This window comes from Aethina tumida, chromosome 1, assembly GCF_024364675.1.
Source record: "Aethina tumida isolate Nest 87 chromosome 1, icAetTumi1.1, whole genome shotgun sequence".
In the NCBI taxonomy this organism is placed as follows: Eukaryota; Metazoa; Arthropoda; class Insecta; order Coleoptera; family Nitidulidae; genus Aethina; species Aethina tumida.
This window is the reverse complement of record NC_065435.1, coordinates 775,968-797,254: the sequence shown is the minus strand read 5'-3', so window position 1 is coordinate 797,254 and position 21,287 is coordinate 775,968. Positions and strand designations below refer to the sequence as shown.

At 32.3% G+C, this 21,287-nt stretch overlaps 1 protein-coding gene across 2 annotated transcripts; it reads right to left on the bottom strand.

Annotated features, from left to right (window-relative positions):
• Positions 1-44: 44 nt before the first annotated feature.
• LOC109594725 (potassium voltage-gated channel protein Shal) lies at positions 45-14,354 on the bottom strand. 2 transcript variants are annotated; one of them, XM_020009963.2, is made up of 4 exons: positions 13,996-14,354; positions 12,581-13,867; positions 3,575-3,737; positions 45-918 (listed from the first exon to the last, which is right to left on the bottom strand). In XM_020009963.2, the coding sequence occupies exons 2-4, from the start codon at positions 13,690-13,692 to the stop codon at positions 481-483; spliced, it is 1,713 nt and encodes a 570-aa protein (XP_019865522.1). In that variant the 5' UTR covers positions 13,693-13,867; positions 13,996-14,354; the 3' UTR covers positions 45-480. The 2 variants fall into 2 exon arrangements, with proteins under 2 accessions (XP_019865522.1, XP_019865521.1); XM_020009962.2 differs by having other exon boundaries at positions 12,581-14,354.
• Positions 14,355-21,287: the final 6,933 nt, after the last annotated feature.

Genomic DNA, 21,287 nt, shown 5'->3' with positions numbered 1-21,287 from the left:
CCATTCCATGCAACACATTTGCAATTAGTTTAAATAGAAACACGTAGAATCAATGAACTGTTTTCAATTATTAGCTATATCACAATTTATGCTACACAGTTTACACAACAGTATCGATGAAAATGTTAAAGAACGTAAATTTTTTTTTTTTTTGCGAGACTCGAACTGGTTCTGAATATCATCAGTCAGTAATTTTATTTATAACATTTCGATAAGGAAATTTACACCAAATTTTTGGCAGACTTAGTTATGAGAAACAACTATTTATCTATGAATGCAAATGAAGTCAAAATACTGGTTTGGTTTCAAAGCATCTCTACCTCCTTCACCTCAAAACTGCAGCCTCGATCACGATCTGCAAAAAGCAAGGTGTAAATTCCAATGTTACATGCGTGTATGCGTGTAAATCATCAAGTCGGAGGCCCTGCCTGCACCGGTGGTCCTGTTGAAGGCAACGGATGAGGATGTCAGTGATATGTCTTAGAAAGACGCCTCAACGAGATAGGTCCCGTCCATGCCGCTGCCAGTTTGGTTGGTTTGGGCCGCGGAGGCGGCCGGCATGTATTTACCGCACGCCTGCTGGTATCTCCTGGGGCAGCATCTGCCGCAGCACGACTGCAACAGGCCCATGGAGACGGCCGAATGGGCCGGGCTGGCCATCGGCGATGGGGAGCCGGGCCTCTTCGGGTGCCCGTTGTAGGGCACCTCCAGCTCGACGAATTCGCGGTCGGTGGTCTTTTCGAGGCAGCGCAGCAGGTGGTGGTGCTGCAGCTCGAAGATGTCCTCCTCTCTGTAGTTGTCGTCCAGCTCGATGCCCGATTCTTGGGCGGCCAGTCGCGCCTCGGCTGCCTTCTTCTTGCTGACGAACGCAGCGCCCGACGACGCCTTGGCGATGCGGATGCGGGCCAGGCGGGCCTTCTGCAAAAGAAACATTCCACTTCGAATCGGATCCGGACAAACACCTAATGATGCTTCTCTTAGTTTTTTATGTAGGATGTTTCAAAACTAGGGTAAATTATTGGCTTCATTTAAAAAAAAACTTCGTCCCAACCTAACCTAAACTAAACGTCATACATTTTGAAATACAGGGTGGTACAGTTCTCAAAAACATCTTTTTTATAATATTTATAATACCATACCAATAAACAAATTTGGCATATAGCAACAATAGTTATTTTCTGATGTACATTTTTTTTCAGTGGAGTTCTCCTTCAGGATTTGAACTAAATATTAATAAAAAAGTAACATTTCTCTGAATCATCTTGCAAAATGTGTTTTAGAAGTAAATAAAAGATTTGAAGGAGCAATTTGTTTTGCAGTTTAAAAAAAGAGTTCCTAGAAACAGTGGTGGACAAAATATAGAATACACTTAATTTATCTTTCAATTTATTAGATTTATTTGTATAATTTCTTATTGAACAGTTACAACTGCATACTACATATGTAGTTGTATCTGTACACGAAATAAATTTGAAAATAGTTTATTTATTTAATATTTGGCAGCATAACCATTTTATTTAATAACTTCTCGACACCATCTGTTCATAGAGTCGACAAGATTGCGACACAATTCCACTAAAATGTTTGTCCTGTACCTTTGTTTTGATGTTTATTGTCGAAATTTTAATTCCAGATGCTGTCATAGATGTTCATTTGTATTTAAGTCTGGACTCTCTGAGGGCCATGAGAGAACATTCTCCATCTGATCAAACTTTCAAGCTACAAGCAAAATATGTTCCTCAAAAGGCAGCATATGATTTGCCAAGATATTTTTATAGACAAAACTATCCATTTTGTCTTCAATTTGAATTGCAGTACCAGTACTAGATACCGAAAATCATCCCCATACCATAATGTTTTTGTTACCGTCTTTAAATGTTGGTTTCTGGTGTTCTTAAATTTACTCAGAAGTGAATAAGAATTATAGAAATATTTTTTGCTATGAAAAGAAACTACTATATTTTTTCCTAAAAATACCATACGAACGCCATTAGCAGAGTTAAAAATTTTGATGTACATCAGAAAATTTCATAAAAATATTTAGGATGAAAATTTTTAATCAGAAATTTGATAAAATTAAACATTAATAAAAATAGTAAAAATTCAATGAATGATGTAAATAATTCTTGTTTTAGGACATTCACTTTAACTGGCACTAAAACGAATAAGGCTCAGATACATGTATAACATTTATGTTGATTTTTTTTTGTTAATTTTACATCAGCAGTCGTAAACTGGGAAGTAGATGGATGCACTTTATGGACGTCGACGTCGTTTAATGTGCATCATTTATGTTATGCCGTATTTATTAAACGCAGTTATTCACATTGATTACAAGTCCTCTGTTACCATTTACCATTTACCAGCATGAAATCAATAGAAAACGTATAAAAATGTTTTTTTTTGTTTCTTGTGCTCTTGTGTTTCCACGTTTCTAGTTTCAATTGCCAGTTGAAAATAAATTGTGAAAATGCACGGAATCCTGCAATAATAGATGGAATCTGTACAATAACACCTGTTCCTTTGTTAAGACTTTATTACTTTCCTTATGTTTATAATCATCAATTAAATGGTTAATGCTTGAAATTACTTGACTCATTCGGAATATTTCATGTTTGCAATTAATTTATAGAATTTATGACGGAAGGCAATCGATAAAGCATGTTTTGGATTATTAATCACTTGTAACTAATTTGGAGTTAACATAAAGACACGAAAATTTACAGAGATACTAATTAACACACTTGGCACTTGGTTAAACTCGTCGTTTTACAACATTGAAATAATTTGTTTGAAATTTCTGAACAAAGTTTCTAATTGAGTGGTGTTTTTATTTGGAACATTCATTGTCTTAAGAATTTTAGTTGGCGACGTTTCGTCTGGTGTTGAATCTTAACACATTTTCAGTCAATTAATTGGCATGTCCTAAAGTCCTAAACAAAAACTCTACTCAATCTAAAATAATGATTCACTGAAATTAAATACTATATATAATAAAAAACAGATAACATGTATTACTATTAATGTTATGTATTCGGTTAAGTAATTATAATAAAATTTGAACGTATATGTTCGTTTGACGCTAAAAATTGAAAATTTAGTTTAAAATTAATGGTAAAAACATCGTTAAGTGCCAAAAAATATATCATAAGTACATAACGATTGTAGACAATGAAATGTCATGTAGAAATATAAACAATTAGGATTAATTGGAAAAACCAATGCCTAGTAATATATCTTTTTTCCAGACTAATCAATTGTTTGGAATTTAAATTAAAATATTTACATTTATATGTGAAATTTTTCATTACTAGTGGAAAAATAAATATTTTTATAAAGTTGTTGATAGTCTATTAATAATTTGATATGTTTAAGTCGCCTTAAAATCTTTGACTGAATAACCGCGAACAGACTGTATATGTTGAGAATTAAAACAACAATTATTTTTAGATTGTCGAAAGCAAACCTGTCTGTTATTATACTATTTTTAATAAGCGAATTTATATTTAAAAGTTAACCGTGATTAATATAGGTTAAATGTAAAATATTTAATGACATGGAAGTATAAACATACCCTTTGCGCTTTCCTCTTGTCGGCCCGTTGATTCTGATGGTAAATTCGACTAAAGTTCGACACAATTACAGGTACTGGCAAAGCGATTACCAGCACACCACTAAGTGAACAGACACCTCCCACAATTTTACCAGCTATAGTTGCAGGTACCATGTCACCATATCTGAAACAAAACAACATTATTTATTCTTCTAAGCACAGCCAGAAAAAGGAAAATAAAACATTCTAGGACTATATTGATTGATCATGGCTGACATAATTATATGGTGTAAAATCAATCAATGTTACATGCGCATAAATTATTTTAATAAAAACCGCTGGTACTGATTTTAAATTAAATAAATATTTACAATAGAGAAGATTATGATAAAATCAACTTTCAGTTTCCTTCAAATATCTATTAATTTCCTGAAAATTTATTTACGAAATGTTACTCAAAATTTTGCACTGAATCTTGTGTGTTAAGTTAATGAATGTTTCTTAACAATTTTACTTTGTATTCGGTATGGCTATTTCTTCTAAATGATGATTGAGAGAAACTTCATGATTATCTTTGGTTTTCAAAGGCTGGACACTTCGTAAGAATATGGTTCACTGACATTTTTAAGTTTATTCACGTTTATTCTTCAGATATTTTAAGAAGATGTTCATGGATTAGTTTTGTATCTAATTAATTTAACTTGTTGTTTGCATTTGGTAAGATGGCATTCAGAACTATTGTCTTCACTTCTTTTCAATTTTTGTGAGTGTTATTTCAGGTAATTTATCATTCTTCCTATAAAAATTGATTTGTGTGGTTGATCAGATCCTTATACCATAGTTTTTTGTTCAATTTGTTTAAAGTGATCAAATTTTTAACTTTCTATTCTCCTCTCCAAAGGAAAATAAATTTCCTTTCTTTCATTTTAGACTTTTGATATTTTCTATAATTAGTCTGTGCCATGTGCAGAATTGACTGAATAAGTGATTTCAAGATGACAAAGAGTTCACTATTCACATTATTGTTTTCTAGAGCAAATATTACTCCTAATTCTTTTTGAGGTTGAGGAACTCATTATTGTAGATATCTTTATAATCTGTATAATTGTTAATATTCTTGAATTTGTTTTTAATGTTGTGTAATGTGGAGTTGATTAAGTTGGTTAAATCTAACACTTAGTTAAATATTTAATCTATTTTTATAATAAGAGAGCAATGCATTTTACCTAATCGAAATGTTTATAATTAAATAAACTAAACTGGGTTAAATCACTCACCGAATGAACCCAATTTAATTAACACATAGAAATAGAAAATGCATTATGACGATTCTTTTATTCCATAAACGTTTCGTATTGATCTGTGATTAATATAGACTGACATTTTTATTTTTATCTCCGTTTTTGTCTCAATCGAACGGAAGTGAGAAGTATCCAGTTATATATTTATTCCACAAGATTCATCTCTACAAATATTCGTATGCATTGCGAAGTTTTTGAAAAAGTTTACATATGCGAACCACTGAACAAATCGTAAATTTATCCTCGTTTGAGTGGAATTAAAACGCAATAAATAGACTGTTATCGAAATTGAAATCGCTTTTATGTTGCTGTTTACACAAAAAGAACCATCAATGCCATTTTACTATTCGAACGTAACAACAATGTTTTTCAGGATTTTATCAATTGAGAGAGTATGTTTATTTCGGTTCGTTGTGTTTGTTTAATTTGTGTTGTTCTTTTGTAACAAAACATGAAATATTATATTCTTACTTGAAATTAAGATTAACGGGTCAATTAACACAATGTAGGGAATATCAGGAACTCAACTATGTTAAATATATTTTAGAATAATCCTTCCATTGATATTAATTAATTGTCGTTATAATTAGTGGCAATTAGTAATTGACGTTGAATGGTAAAATCCACAAATAGAACACTGCAGAACATCTGATTAATTAATGCAGCTGCTGTTTTAGGTTTCCGAGAGTTTGTCAACTTCCACCCATTTCAAATTCAGCGTTCAACCTCCTCGTCGTCATTTTGCTACTGTGCACGTTAAATAAAATATTATTATTTACGTTCAAACAAACGATTAAATCGAGTTAAAACGATAATTAATAGTTTCCGTTTGCCAATCAATCTTGGGCGTCCAAACAGAAAGACAGAGGAAATAACTTGATTAGTTGGTGCAATATTTAGATTTGTACGCGGCGCTCTGTATATTTATCGAAACGCAAACTTAATTTGATTTCATAAATTCAACTGCACCTAATTGTGAATAACGAATTTCAAGTGAGCAATCCCAAAATATTTTAAACAAACAAATTAACTAGCTTGGATGCCGTTTATTTGACAAATATTGCAAATTGATTTGGATAATTAATTGATGAATATTGAGTATGGGTGTTTCGTCATCAACAGTGGAACCCTGAAGCATTGTAGTGCATTAATTGAATTAATTTTTAGATTGATTTGACGTTCACTATGTTATTTCACCTAAAATAGAATTTCAGCCGGCTAACAACCAAATTAAATTTATCAAAAGACTTTTAAGTGCACTTTTACCTTTTCTGCAGCAATTTTAACCTATTCAAACTACGTTGTAATGAGAAAGAAAGTACAATTCATGCATTTATAAATGGTACACGCTTTAAACTGGAAATGACAAAAAGGAAAAATTATTTTTCATTTCGCTTCTATGCCATGTATTTATTAAAAATATGTTCACGTAAGTTTAGTATAATTTTTAATTGGAAACCTTTTCATATTGAACAAATAACAAATAATGTGTTCAAAAAGGTAAATAAAGTATCAGATTGTCAGTTATTTCAGTTTTACGACGAGTATAAACACAGTCTTTTTGCTCACATTTTTAATAGAGCTAAGTTGTTTAACGACAGGTGTACAGTACAAGTGTGCATAAAATTTTTATCGTTTTTGTCGTTAAAGTTAAAAATTGACTGATGGAATACCAGTGTAGTTGCTAATCTAACCCAACCCAATCAACTTATGTCGTTGAAATTATTCATTATTTATTTGGTACCCAAATTAAATATTATAATATATTAAAAAATATATATTTATTAAATAATTTAAGCAAAATTGTTAGTATTTCGTTGGGTTCAATTCAATTCATCTAAATTTGATGGTTTTTGGTGTTTTAATCGAGACATCATGTCGTTTCATAAGTTTTCTATTGGACTTAGATCCGGACTTTGTACTGGCCATTCGAGAACAATGACATAATTATATTTTAAATAATTTTGAACAACTTTCGAATCATTATCATGCATGAAAATCCATATAACTGATGATTTCATTATATCTCTCATGATATTTCTAAGCATTTTTTGTAATGGTACCATACCTCCACCGTTATTCAAAGATTTTGTGATGCAACAGAAGGAGTTCCCAAAAATTGGCAGGGAAATAAACGTCAGTGTTTCGGTGAGTACCATAAAACGAAGACCATAAAAGAAGATGAGGGCTCTATGGTAGAAAATCACAGAACTGGACAGATGGACAATGGAAAACAATGTTGTTTTCCTATAAAAGTCAGTTCCAATTATTCAAATCTGATGGGCGAAAAGATCAATTAATGAAAGGTATAATCCTAAGTACACTAGACCTAGTGTGAAAAATGGTGGAGGAGCCGTTGTGATTTGGGCATGTGTTTCTGGGTTTGGCGGTTAAGCCTCAGTCCATTTATGATTGTATATTTTATCTGTGTGTGAGAGTTTAGGTGTTTTAGAACTGACTGATCTTTGTTAGTTTTCTTCATTTCATCGACGTCTGATTCGTCTACTAAACAAACTGATTTTGTATGACTCATTCTTCATTTTATGTTGATCTGGAATACAAAAAGGAAGAAGGATTTACTGATTCTTTCAATTTCTGAGTCTATAAAAGGAGTTGTTGTTTGTTTCTAATGATCGATCGTGTTGTTCTTAAGTTTTTAGCAATATCAGGAATATTTAGACCTTGATGTTTCATATTAATTATTATTTCTTTCTTCTCCGGAATGCATTGTTTCCTTCCCATATAAAGTGAGTTACTATTAAGACTACTGTTAAATGGTGCCTCAAAACGTAAATATATTTGAATGTGTTTGAAGTAATATCTTGTTTATTTTAAGATGTGTAACAAAAAAAGTAAAAAATGAAAACATAGAGTATTGAAATATGTTTTAACATATATACTTATTGGACAAATTTGGAATGAAATAATTTTATAAAATAAATTTGGTGCCATTTCTGTATAGAAATTTATTAGCTGACAAAGAAGCATAAGTCGAAAACACAGTTCGACGCTATCGATTTAAGGGGGCGTGCATAAATTGCCGTCAGCAAGAAAGTAAAAGTGATTTTTCGTCGCGGGACACAAAGTACAAAAATGACATGTCAGACATTAGACGGCATTGTTGAGGTTAAAGTGGAAGGAAGTGGAATTGAAACGTCGACGAATGCGAATGCGAATGCGAATGCGAATGCGAATGCGAATGCGAATGCGAATGCGAATGCGAATGCGAATGCGAATGCGAATGCGAATACGAGAGCGAGGCGTGGAATTGTTCCGCGGGTCGTATTCCGCTTATCCGGCGTCGATCCCTCCACTGTGCGGGTTCAGCTGCGTCGTATTGATTCACCGGCCTCAACCAAAACGAAACTGTTTACATCAGAATTTTAGTTGAAAATACGGTAGTCCCACTTTTTCATATACTGCAGTCATTCTCAAATGGATTTCCTTAGGCCTTTTTCCATTCTTTCTGGCTTTCCTTTCGAATTCTGCTCTTTGTCACGTTTGGATCATGTTAAAGTTAAAGGATGAATGTAGCTCTACATGTATGTATATATGTACCATTGTGTGACATACGGTTTCGGGGTTAATTCATTTAAAACGAATTTATTTATATATTTTATTAAACGTTGAACTAAATAATTATTTTATGTGTAACAACGAAAGCTAACACAATTACACTGACAACTGGATACCCATTCCCATGCACGCTAAAATTTTTCAATTATTAATATCAACCAGAACTGGGTTGACATTATCATTTATTTAAATTGGTTTAATGGATCATCGAAAATATAAATATTTACAAAGTCTACCACCCAAACATAAAATATATATAAAAGATATTAATTTCAAAAATAAGTGGTCAAAATTTGGTTGCAACAACACTTCCAATAATAAAGAGAATCTAAATAATTTTTTTTTCTAATGTTTCACCTAAAGACAATACAACCCTTCAAATATAAATTTCAAAAATATTTATTCTCATATTTCCAAAACCTTTGATTCAATCATATTATCCTAAAATGATTACCTATAATTTATTGTAATAAGCTTTTTCCATAAATATATATGAAGATAAATTCTGAGGGGTTGTTCTCCTTTTTCTTGCTCCATTTTCTACGCCACTGATATTAGTGATTATCACAGCCGTTTTTGAGATATCCATAGAATAAAAAATTCAGTAGCATCTTCAATTTTTAGTGACAGAACTTTACTAGCTCCTCCAAGATATCCCACCGAAGAGAAGATATGAGCTTTGGTATTTTAGTCGGCAATGTGTCTTTTAAATTGGCCTCCGAGATCACCATACCCTAATCCAGATTTTACAGTGTGGAGCCAAAGTCAATAACAGAAAAATTACAACAAAAAATACAAAAATCAAAAGCACCTTATCATACTTAATTTAATTTATATTGTACGAAAATTACATACAAATTTAAACTGAAATATATAAAAATCACCTGTTACAATCAAAATTAGTCAAGAATACTTTTTTCCAAATTGTAAAATTAATATGGAAAACTTAATAGTTTTAAACAATATTCAGTAGCGTAGAAAGTAGGGTGAGAAATAGAAGAGGACCCTCGAGAACCAACGCCTCAGTATTATTATGAAAAAAATTTAACAGATTAGCTTTAGGATAATACATACGAAATTTAAATATAATTACGTTACAGAAATGTGAGAGAAAAACAAATTTTGAGATTTAAATTTGATGGGCTATATTTACTTCAGGAAAAAATGTGTCTGCGAAGTAGCTGGTCAATTTATTTTCAATCTTTAATGAATACATTTTTTATTTTTCGTAAATTATTTGCCTTATAGTATATTAATAATCCATGTGGATTCAGTGGATTATTTAGCAGAGATCTTTATTATAATTATTTAATAAGGGATCCATGTCAAACTGTATCATGAGCTGTAAGAAAAATTGTAATTCAGCCTTACTAAATCTGAGAGAAATAAATTGATAAAAGTTTACACTTAAAAAGTCGGTCATTTTCTATATTAATAAAAAAATGAAATATTTGGGGCAAGTGTCATCTAAGAAAAATATTCAGCGATTTCGAATAACTTTAAACAATCGATAAATGTATAATTCAGTGTCAAAAAACACTTCATTCTTATCATTAACTTAAATTAAAAACAATCTGAAGGTAATGGGACTTGTTGAAATTTGGTTTATAGATTGAGAGAAGAAACTTTGTAGATGGGAATTTGTTTGGCTAGAGACCTATAACGAAATCGCTTCTTTCTACTAAAAATGTTAAGACCCGATTTGCTCAGGATCACGTCCAGTGGAACATTTAATTTAATTAATTTCTGTTCAAGACTAGGGATATATAAAACAATACTTTCCTCATATTGAAGAACATGGTAACAATCCCAAATTCAAATCAAAAATTGTGACGTACTGGTTAAAAGATGAAGCCATCAATGTTTTGCCTTGACCAACGTAATTTTCAGATACCAACCCCGCAGAATACATGTAATGATTATGTACGTTGATAATCAAATTCGATAGAAATATTATACAAATTTAAAACAATTCAAGAATCTTAGAGGAATACATTATATTTAAAAACTGCCTGATAAGACTGAATCTTGAGAGAGACATCATGCACGACAGAGACAGTTAAAGTCTGCAAATTTGCTTTGTAGTGAGAATATTTTACTGTCTCTGTCATGCATGATGTCATACATGTTAAAATTGAGTAGGATCAAAGGATTTCCAATCGGTATGCTGAAATTATAAAGCAAAAAGTATATTATACAAAGTATTAATGATAAATTAAACGTTACTCATATAGTAATTAAGAAATCGTTTCAAAATTAAAGTTGCTATGTTTATGTCCAGCTCAATTCAAGTAATAATAAAGTAATATTAGTTTTTTGAATAAAGTATAAAGCAACATTAGTTCACATTAAATAAAATATAAAATATTTTATTTATATTTCAAAAAGTTGCTCTAATAATGATTATCATTGAAATATGTCCAATATAAAGTGCATTTTATGGAAATGTATGTTATAAATTTATGATGATTATTAACAATTTGAAACAAACGACCAGTGTTGATTTCATATATATATATATATATATAATTTGTTACACCCTTCGATTATTTGATCGAATTGGTTGTCAACCGCTGTAACGTGTTAAATTGATTATGACGTTCTATTGGCGATATAAATTATTTGAGCAGCAAATTGGCACGCACCAAATCAAACAAAAATAAAAACTGAAATCTTGGATTTCACGTATTTAGGTATTTACGTGTGTGTGTGTGTGTGTGTGTGTATGTGTTTCTATAGTAGATTCGTAGTTTTCGGATTAATCATTTTAGTTCAAAAACGTTATATGTTATAATGTTGCTTGGATCGTTAAATAAATATGTGGGCACATCAAAAATAGCGAGCCATGAAATCCATACGTTTGTTAATCATTAAAATCATGTTTTTGTTTAGATTGGTATCTGCATCGTTTGGTGAATTTATTAAAGGTGCTAAATTTAGTACCTCTTCTAGACGAACTTCAATATATATATATATATATATATATATATATATATATATATATATATATATATGTATATACATATAATGAAAAATATAAATTAACTCATAATAAATCGCCTACATTCTAGGATCTATTTATTTACTATGGGGATGTGCATAAATAATTTGCGCTTGGAATTGATATAATCACCTACACCGGCTTAAAATAGAAATACTTATGATATTTTTGTTTAACTAATAATATAATTTTAGACATTCCTGTCCGTTTAACTGATGCGACATGATCCGCATTTTTTTGCTAAAATCACAATTTGTATAAACATGTTTTTCACTGCGATACGTCTAGTTTATATTAAATAATTTCGTGTTTATTTTTTTATAAGCAGGAGCTTAAAATGTTGCAGTTTCATCAAAAGCGTTCCGCTGATAGGTGTCTACTCAAATTTTTCTTAACGTGTTTGTTTAACCTGTTTTCTTTAATTTAATATGTAATAAAATGTGCTTCGTCTGATTAATTGTTAACTTAAACATCTTGAAATGCTTAAATGCTCCTCTCTCATAAAGTGTAAATAATTTTGTTTATTCATTATCTTGTCTGGCAGGAAAATAGCCTCAAGTCATTAAGTTCCTTCCCCCATGTTTAGCCGTATCCTTTAATTTTTAATTTGCCTTCTTTATTTGGCCCATTTTGTTCTGTACGAAGCTTTCAGTGTTCCAAAAATAGTACATTTACATCCGGCCCATGCAAATTACTTGTTGTACGTGTTGTCACTAAAGTTAGGGTTAACTTTTGCATATTTTGTATATGTGTACAAGTGTCCTTAAAAATAATAACACACATACATATTTGTATAAGTTATTATGAAAATATATCAAACGAACATCGTAAATAATATGTAATGATGAAAAATAAGGGGCCATTAGTGACTTGTCCTTGTGTCGGTTGTTACAGTGAAATCGATATAGAAAAAGTGGCAGAAATCGCCGACATAGTATATAACATATACTTATATTTTTATAGGAAACAATAAATAATCTTCCCGTTCCTTTGAGCATTTTTGCTCGGAGCATGGCGTTCAATAATGCACAATACGTCGCCTCCCTTTTTATCAGTTAATAATTGATTTGGAGCGACAATCGCAACGGCGAATTGTCTTTTATGCCGGTGTGTTTCCATTCGTAATGTATAATTGAAAACGGTGCTTACCCTAATGTAGTCATGGTGACGATGGTGTACCAGAAAGCGGCAGGAATGGATGTGAAGGTTTTTCCAACGTTTTTCTCTGCGTAGAACATGACAGTGGCGAAAATGATGATTGCCATAGCGAGAGAGAATACGAGGAAGCCGAGTTCGGAAGCACAGGACTTTAACGTGTAGCCCAATATACGTAGACCCTGCGAGTGTCTGGAGAACTTGAAGATCCTGAAGACCCTGAACACCCTGAGGGTGACGAAAGCACCGGACACGTCGTCGTTGTCGGTGATGCCCAAGCCGATGTAGTAAGGTAGAATGGCGACGACGTCGATGATGCTCATGACGGATCTGACGAATTTGTAGCGATTGGGGGCGGCAAACATTCTGAGCAGATACTCTGCGGTGAATATCATCACGCAGGCGGTATCGAGACAGAAGAACACGATTTTGTAGCGTTCGCCACATGGCAAGGAGCCCGCACCACCCGGTCTGCTGCCGCACGGCACCGTTTCGACCACGTTGGCCATCACGGAGACCGCGATGAAGAATCCGGTCACGTAGTAGAAAACTAAAGCGGCCGTCGATGTGTGCGGGTTCTCGAAGGCCCTCCACATCTTTTGTCTGATGTTGGTGAGCTGTTGCAGATGCTGGTCACCATTCTCCGACAGTTTATCGTCCATCAAACGTTCGGCGTTTTCGCGTTTCCTGTCGCGATAGTCCTCGTAACAGCAATCACCGATCACGTCCGGCAGAATGCCGAAGAAGGCCAGCTCCTCGTCGTAGCTGGTCAGACACTCGTGTTTGGGATAATGGAGCTTGCCCGTTCTGTAATAATTGAGAATGTGTCGGAAGATGTCCGGATCGCGGTCAAAGAAATACTCTTTGCAGTCTTCGTCGTAGAAAAATTCACGTTCGTTCGAGCCGAGCAACGTGTCGGGATACTTTTCGAGTGTGTTCCTCCAGGTCTCGAAACGGCGGCCGGACACGTTGATCAGTAACTTTTCGTCGTCGGTCTTCCGACGATCCTTGGGTATCGGGGGTGGTGGCAACGGATGAGTGGCGATCGGGACCCATCCTATGGCCGCCGCCCGTGCAAATGGCAACCAAGCGGCGACCGATGCCATACTGTGCGGCGGAATGTTCGGTGTTCGCACTCACGGACCTCCAACACTCACACAACTCACTACTTTAACTACCTGCTACCTGCTACTCCTCGTCACGGGGAACAGCGCCGCTTCCTCACTTCCTCACCCTCAGCCGCTCATCTTCGGCGCAACGTCACTCTGCTGCACTCCTGCACTAATTATGCATTGCAATAATCTTCGACGGTTATTATTATTTTTAGTTGATCGGCTGGCTGGTTGATTGGATGATTGGATGATTGGATGATTGATTGGATGATTGATTGGTTGGCTTAACTGGCTTACTTGCTTGGAGTTCTTGCAGCGGGCCTGGCAGTAATGCAGTATTGCAGTATTGCATGCAGTATTGCAGTATTGCAGTATTGCAGTATTGCAGTATTGCAGTATTGCAGTTTAGCGGTGTAGCAGTGCTGTAGCCTATTTAGCAGTCAGTCAGTCCGTCCATCCGTCCGGTCGCGCTGCTTGAATCAAATCATCACCGTTCGTTGTCCAGCAAACTAAACAACATATCAACAAAAATGACGTGTTAACCGACACAGGCCTATTTCAGGCACGCGTGCAATCATGTTGGTGTCTGTTATTGTCTCTCACACTCACTGGTAACTGCGGTCAGTGCAGCACAGACCGACAATACGGACCGACCGAATCAGCGGCAGAGCGTCGAATTTGCCCCGCGATCTACGCGACGGCCACCGACGTCGAACGATCCGTCGCGACGCTCCGTTTCACCGTTTCCAGTTCGGTTCTGTTGGATCGGCTGCGGCCTGTCACTTTACGACCATGACGCAGGACCACTTTCATCGATTCACAAAATTTACCATTCCACTACCTTCTCTCTGCTATCACGGTTACACGGTTATCTCGCGATACTCCAAAAACTCACTTTGAATTTGCCATTAACTCAACATTAACGTGCTCCCCATCATTCTTTCAATCAGATCCCTGTTGCTGCTCATTTTGGTTCACTATTTAAAAATACATACACACATATACCGACTATATTTAGACGCCAAACTTTATTCATATCATACACATTGTACCAAATCTATTATCGTAGGAAACTGTGCATTATGTGTCTCATAACTGTTAATGTTCTCATGTTCATTTCCCTCCTTCCAGATAGGACTGGGTTTTATGTTACACTCTAAACTACAATTAATATGTTCAAACATTAAACTGGTGCCAGTACGTAACATTATGGTACCCACACACATCCACCATTGATTTTTCATTGCAACGGACCTCCATAAAATCTTTCAGTCACACATATAGACACATGAAAAATTTAACTACACATTTCGCAGCGTTAATTGCAACATCAAACAAAATTGTCTTTATTGGAGCAATGAAAATCCTCATCTCATCAGAGGAAATCGTACCCAGTGTTTTGAAAAACTTAATGTTGGGACAGAAATTTTAGATTTTATTATTGGTTCTTTATTTATTCACCAAAATTTAAATGAATTTATGAAACAATACTGTCACTACTAATACATGAACTGAAACATAAGAGGAGAGAGGATGAGGATGGAAATTTATTGCATTACATATAGACATGTCTGAAGAATGACCTCCCAGATCTCCATATCTGACACTCATGTTTCATACCAACGGTTCACCATAAAATCATTAAATCACACATATAGACACATTAAAAATTTAACTACACATGTCACACCATTAATTACAACATAAAGCAAAATTGTCTTTATTGGAGCGATAAAAATCCTCATCTCAGCAGAGAAAATCATGCCCAGTATCTTGAAAAACTTTTTTTATTTTATTATTGGTTCCTTATTTATTCACCAAAATTTAAATGAATTTATGAAACAGTAATGTCACTACCAATACATGAACTGGAAGATAAGAGGAGAGGATGAGGATGGAAATTTATTGCATTACATATAAACATATCTGAAGAATAACCTTCCAGATCTCCATATCTGACACTCATGTTTCATACCAACGGATCACCATAAAATCATTAAATCACACATATAGACACATGAAAAATTTAACTACACATATCACAGCATTAATTACAACATAAAACAAAATTGTCTTTATAGGAGCAATAAAAATCCTCATCTCAGCAGAGAAAATCATACCCAGTATCTTGAAAAACTTAAATGTTGGAGCTTAAATTTTAGAAGATTTTATTATTAGTCCCTTACTTATTCACCACAATTTAAATGAATTAATGAAACAATATAGTCACTAATAATACATGAACTGAAAAATAAGAGAAGAGGATGATCAACTATCTTTAGATAGAAATTTATCATCTATCACATATCACATCTGACACCCTCCATAACAATATATAGAAATGCTTCGACAAATATTTCAAAATGTACGAAGAAAATTTGAAAATAGAATATTGTTTACAAAATACTGGATTTTATGTTACACTGTAAACTACAATTACTATGTTCTGATATTAAACTGGTGCCAGTACGACGCATTATGGTACCCACACACATCCACCATTGATGTTTCATACCAACGGATCACCATAAAATCATTCAGACACACATACAGACACATGAAAAATTTAACTACACATTTCACAGCGTTAATTACAACATCAAACACGGTAAAAATTAGCATTGCATCCAGAAAATTCAGCACACCTCGCAAATTTTAAATGTATGTTCAATATAATAGCTTTATGTCCCGAATAGTTTTTGGCACAGTCACAAGGGATGGCCGGTCTCATTAATATTGACGCAATATTACTCGTTTCCAATTTACAATGAATTATTCGTGTATGAATTTGGCAAATCAGTGTGTGGTATTGTGAAAATGTCCATCAATTTGCCCATAATCCGTTTCGTGTTAATTCCAGAACATACATGTGTGTGTGCGTATTCGTAGGCGATTAATTATTGAAAGGGTCCGTGTCAAATGATTACGTTCCCGTTATCCATTTCAATGGTGGCGCCTAATTAAAGGTAAATTTACATTAAAGAAAAAAAACCGGGCTAAAAGACGAAAGTGGGCAAAGAAATGTTTTTTTTTCGTGAAAAGCTTTTTGATGTCGTAATTTTCCTTTATTTACGTTCAATGTCTGAAAACTTGAGTCGGTGAGGAGCAACAAATATGTTCAAAAAATATTTTAATTAGAAAAAAACGATTGAAAATTCTTCCTATGTTTTACTAATTTAATTTGAGCTTGCAATACTTCTTCATTGGAAATATTTTAAAAATTACTATTTAACAATACTAAATAAAATATTTATTAATAGTTTAATTTTTGAGGAATATACAAATTAATTTTTATAATACATTATTATATTATATTTATATTTGTTAATATAAAATTAAAGCATTTTGTAGCAAATAAGGTCTTAAAAACAGTAAAAACTGGATATTATAATATAATTTTAACAAAAGTGTAAAAAACAATATTCAGGACATTGTTTATTTTTAGGTTTTTAAATTAACTCCCAAAAATCAACTTTTAAATATGTCTTTTATTATTTTGAAATTTTTGTCTGTAAATATTGTGTTGGCTTTATTGAACAATTTTAGTCTTCAATGGAATGTCTTTATTTTTGTTGGATTTATAAAAACTTGAAAAAAACAGAATCTCTTTGTAACTGGGATACTCAATGAAACCACCCATATTGAGGTTCTTGATCAGTTTGACATCTACAGTCACAATATATATTCATCACTAGATTAACAGAGCTTTGCACTAAGTCTGTCAGAAAGGTGTTGAAACATCATAAATTCCACCCATCCAAAATGCTTATTACACAACAGCTTGGCGATGAAAATACAGACAGGCGTTTAGAATTTTGTCAAATCATGAATAAATAAATCAGATTCAAATACTAAAAATCATTTGTTTCAGCGATAAGTCTAGCTTTTTTATAGAATTGTTAGCAAACAAAATTGTTTTTATTGAAGCAATGAAAATTCTCATTTCATTAGGGAAGATCCTTCACAGTATCCTAAAAAACTGAAGAATTATCCAGAATAGTGAATTTTTAGAAAAGGACCAATAAAATGACTTCCAAGGTCTTCAGAACTGACACCATTATACTTTTTCTTATGGGGTTACTTAAAATCTGTCGTATACAAAACTCAGTCATCTCATTCTATTGGATTTACTATAAACCTAGGCTAGTGCAGATTTTTGTGTTCATACTGATTCCTCTTCCATATCCTAGAAACGGTTTAGAGTAAAATTTTGATAGCTTCCTTAAATCCATTCTTATACACTCTGTATAATATTCCCCAGTGAGTAGGGAGTCTCTCTTGAAGGGATTAAATTATGTTCCGACTGTGTTAAAATTAATTTAAAATATTGATTGCTTAAGTAAAAGCGTCTACTTTAAATTTCAATTAAGTTCCTCGAGATGTAGCTTTTCTGAACACCTTGAAATTTAGGTATTTATTAGCATGCATGTGAATTTATTGTATAAAATCTCTCTCATTCAATATGCTCACAAAATGGGTTTGCGGTAATTTTGATTGAAATCCATGTAGTAGGTCAGACACGTGCAGAAAATCAAAACCGAATTTCCGTTTGACGTATTTACACAAAATCGAATTAAAACACGAAATAATTTAATTAAGTTCACATTTAACTGATTAGCTTAAAGCCAAATATCTCTTTGTTTCAATATTTAAGTTAATAACGAAAAAAATAATTATCTTTCATTCGACTCGTGCAATTTTTTAAAGCTTTTAATGAACATAAATATATAATTTCATTACAGTCGTATTTCAAATAAAAGTTTAAATCAAATCTTTTCAACAACGCAATTAGATCAATTTCTATGATAGTTTGCAGAAAATCTATAAAGACAATATTCTATCCCATTAAAATTCGGGCACTAGTCCAATTGGCATATTTTATGTGTATCACAATTGTAATTTGTTTAGAGAACATTTTATATCCCTATTAATATATTTTGTAGATTTATCGTATAATCAAAACTACGTCAATGTGAAGGTGTAGATTTCAAAACATTGAAACTATAAAAATCAATTTTATTGTCTATTGTTTATACCCTTTCAAATCGTCAGTTTATGATGCTCAAGAAACAAACGCAAATTGTCTTATATGCTCCAACTGTTTCAGTTAGTTTAATTTAAACAAAGATTTTCTAAATTCATTTAGTTACATTGTACACTAAAATATTTAACCAAAATTGGTATTGCTAACTATAACTAATTATTACTAAAAAGCTTTATTTATTTTAATTATATATTCGTGAAACTCTAATAAAATCAATTAGCTTCAACATGGACAATTAAATAGATAACAGTGTAAATGTTTTGAAAGTGGGAAATGCACTTCCGAATTTCCACAAACGAAGGAATTCAATAAAATTAAACCAAATTTATTTTCATACGCACCTCATGACTGGAATTTTAAATTGAATTCTTTATTTATATTCAGAAAATTATTCCTTGTCTGTCGGTATATCATTCCAACAGTACTGCTTCTGTACACATCATAATTCTCGTATGTTATGTTTGTTTGATAGAACGTTAAACAACGCCTACAAAACCAATTAGAAGTAAGGAAATTATCGTTTACAGTTTTTTTAACATATATGTTGATAAACGTATGTATATTAAATTTACAATTTCCTTCCTTTGAGAGGCCCAAATATCAACAAATCGCAGTGAACGTCTGAAAAATATTATGTCAGTATTTCCACACACATGAAAAATCTGAGGATATATTATGAAAATCCAGATAAATTTACTTTTTGTTAAAAATATATATATTGTTATATACATGTTCTTCTTATTAGTACTACAGTAAAATATTATTTTTATTATGTATATCGTATATAATTTGTATAAATGTGCAGGGTGTCCCTAAATTGAGTGCACAAAAATTAACCACATATTCTTGAATTGTATCTCTATCTGTATTTCTTAGCAAGCATATTGGTCAATAATATGTGGTTAATTTTTGTGTACACCTTGTATATAAGCTACTCAAACATTTACGATTTATTTCACTTTACTGAACTATTTATTCTATTCTATCAAAATTATTGTTTTACAACGGAAATACGTCAATTTTGGAAGAAATTAATGAAGCAGTGGAACAGCTTCAAAGTGGCTTTAGGCAAATTGAGGTAGCTGAGAGGTTTAGTGCTCCCTAAAGTGTCAGTTGTGGAGGTCCCTTAAAAAAACTGGTAATCAGATACAACACCAATTAGGTTCAATATTTACCATTAACTGCTCGAAGACTTTTCTTCTTTTACTGAGTAGAAAATAATTGAGCAACAGTTATATTCACCAACTTATCCCGATTTGGTTTTCATCCAGATTCTCATTCAACAAGAGTTTGCAAAAGGAATTTAAAATCAAATTGATTGTATATGTATATTTTATTGAAACCACAATTTATTTAATCGATAAAAAATAAATAATAAATAAATATTTAGCTTTTGCAATCACGAGAGTTAGTGGCATTAATTGTTAGGTAGTCATGCAACACACCTTCAGATATTCTTTATCATCGTGACCCAGAGCAAATATGCCAAAAGTTTCTCGAATCAATGCATTAATATCTATTAAATATTATATTTGAATAGTATATATTGATTTAAACGAACAAAAAACACTTCACCATTTTGTTACCGTGATTTGATAAAAGAAGATAATATTACTGATTGAACAGAACAATACATTGGGAAACACATAAAAGAATAGAAAATGTAAGGCTTAATTTAATGTACATTTCGACCTTTGACCGTAAGAAAAAGGCGAAATCTGAAGTGGCGATTTCATCTGATTACATACATAACTCCGACGTTGAAACTAGGTTACTCTATAGGTAGAAAGAAAATCAATATTGGTTGATATTGTTCTCCTCTTCGTATAAAACTATTGCGATATTTCCTGGTTTTTAATTACAATTAACTTGCTCATATTAATCATTGACATTGCTTTATTATTTGAGGAACGAGTGGTCATTAAAATTTTCTATAGGTAGTTTGAGTTCATTTAATTTTATTAAGATTATACTAAATATTATTAATATATGTAACCCGCGATTTAAAATTATTTTATTTAGGTAGATAATTTAATTGTACCATCAATAACTAAATTATTATCCTATTTTACAATGCTTTTAAATAAAGTTTTCCGAGAATATTTTAAAAATGTAAATGTAATTACGTTCAAAGTAAGTAATTAATTTCAGTAACCACAAATTCTATTTGTCTTTTAAAGCTCATAATTAATTTCCCGGGATAAAACACAAAAGCAAAAACACTGTTTATACAGAGTATTCTATCAAGAGTTATTAATAGTATTCACAAATATTAAGCAAAGTATTTGGTTTGGTTTTTTTCCCCACTTTATTTTATCATTATTGGACACTGAATTACTGTTGTGGTTATTACATTATATTGTTTCTCCCTTTATTCATTTTATACATAAATCAAAATAATTTTCACTTAAACAAACTAAATGGGGCTGATTACAGAAAAATACACTTTTTAAAAATATATATTTGTTAAATAATTTTAATAACAATAATAACATTAAACAAAATTGTTAATATTTAGTTGGGTATCCTTTGTTAAATTTCACTT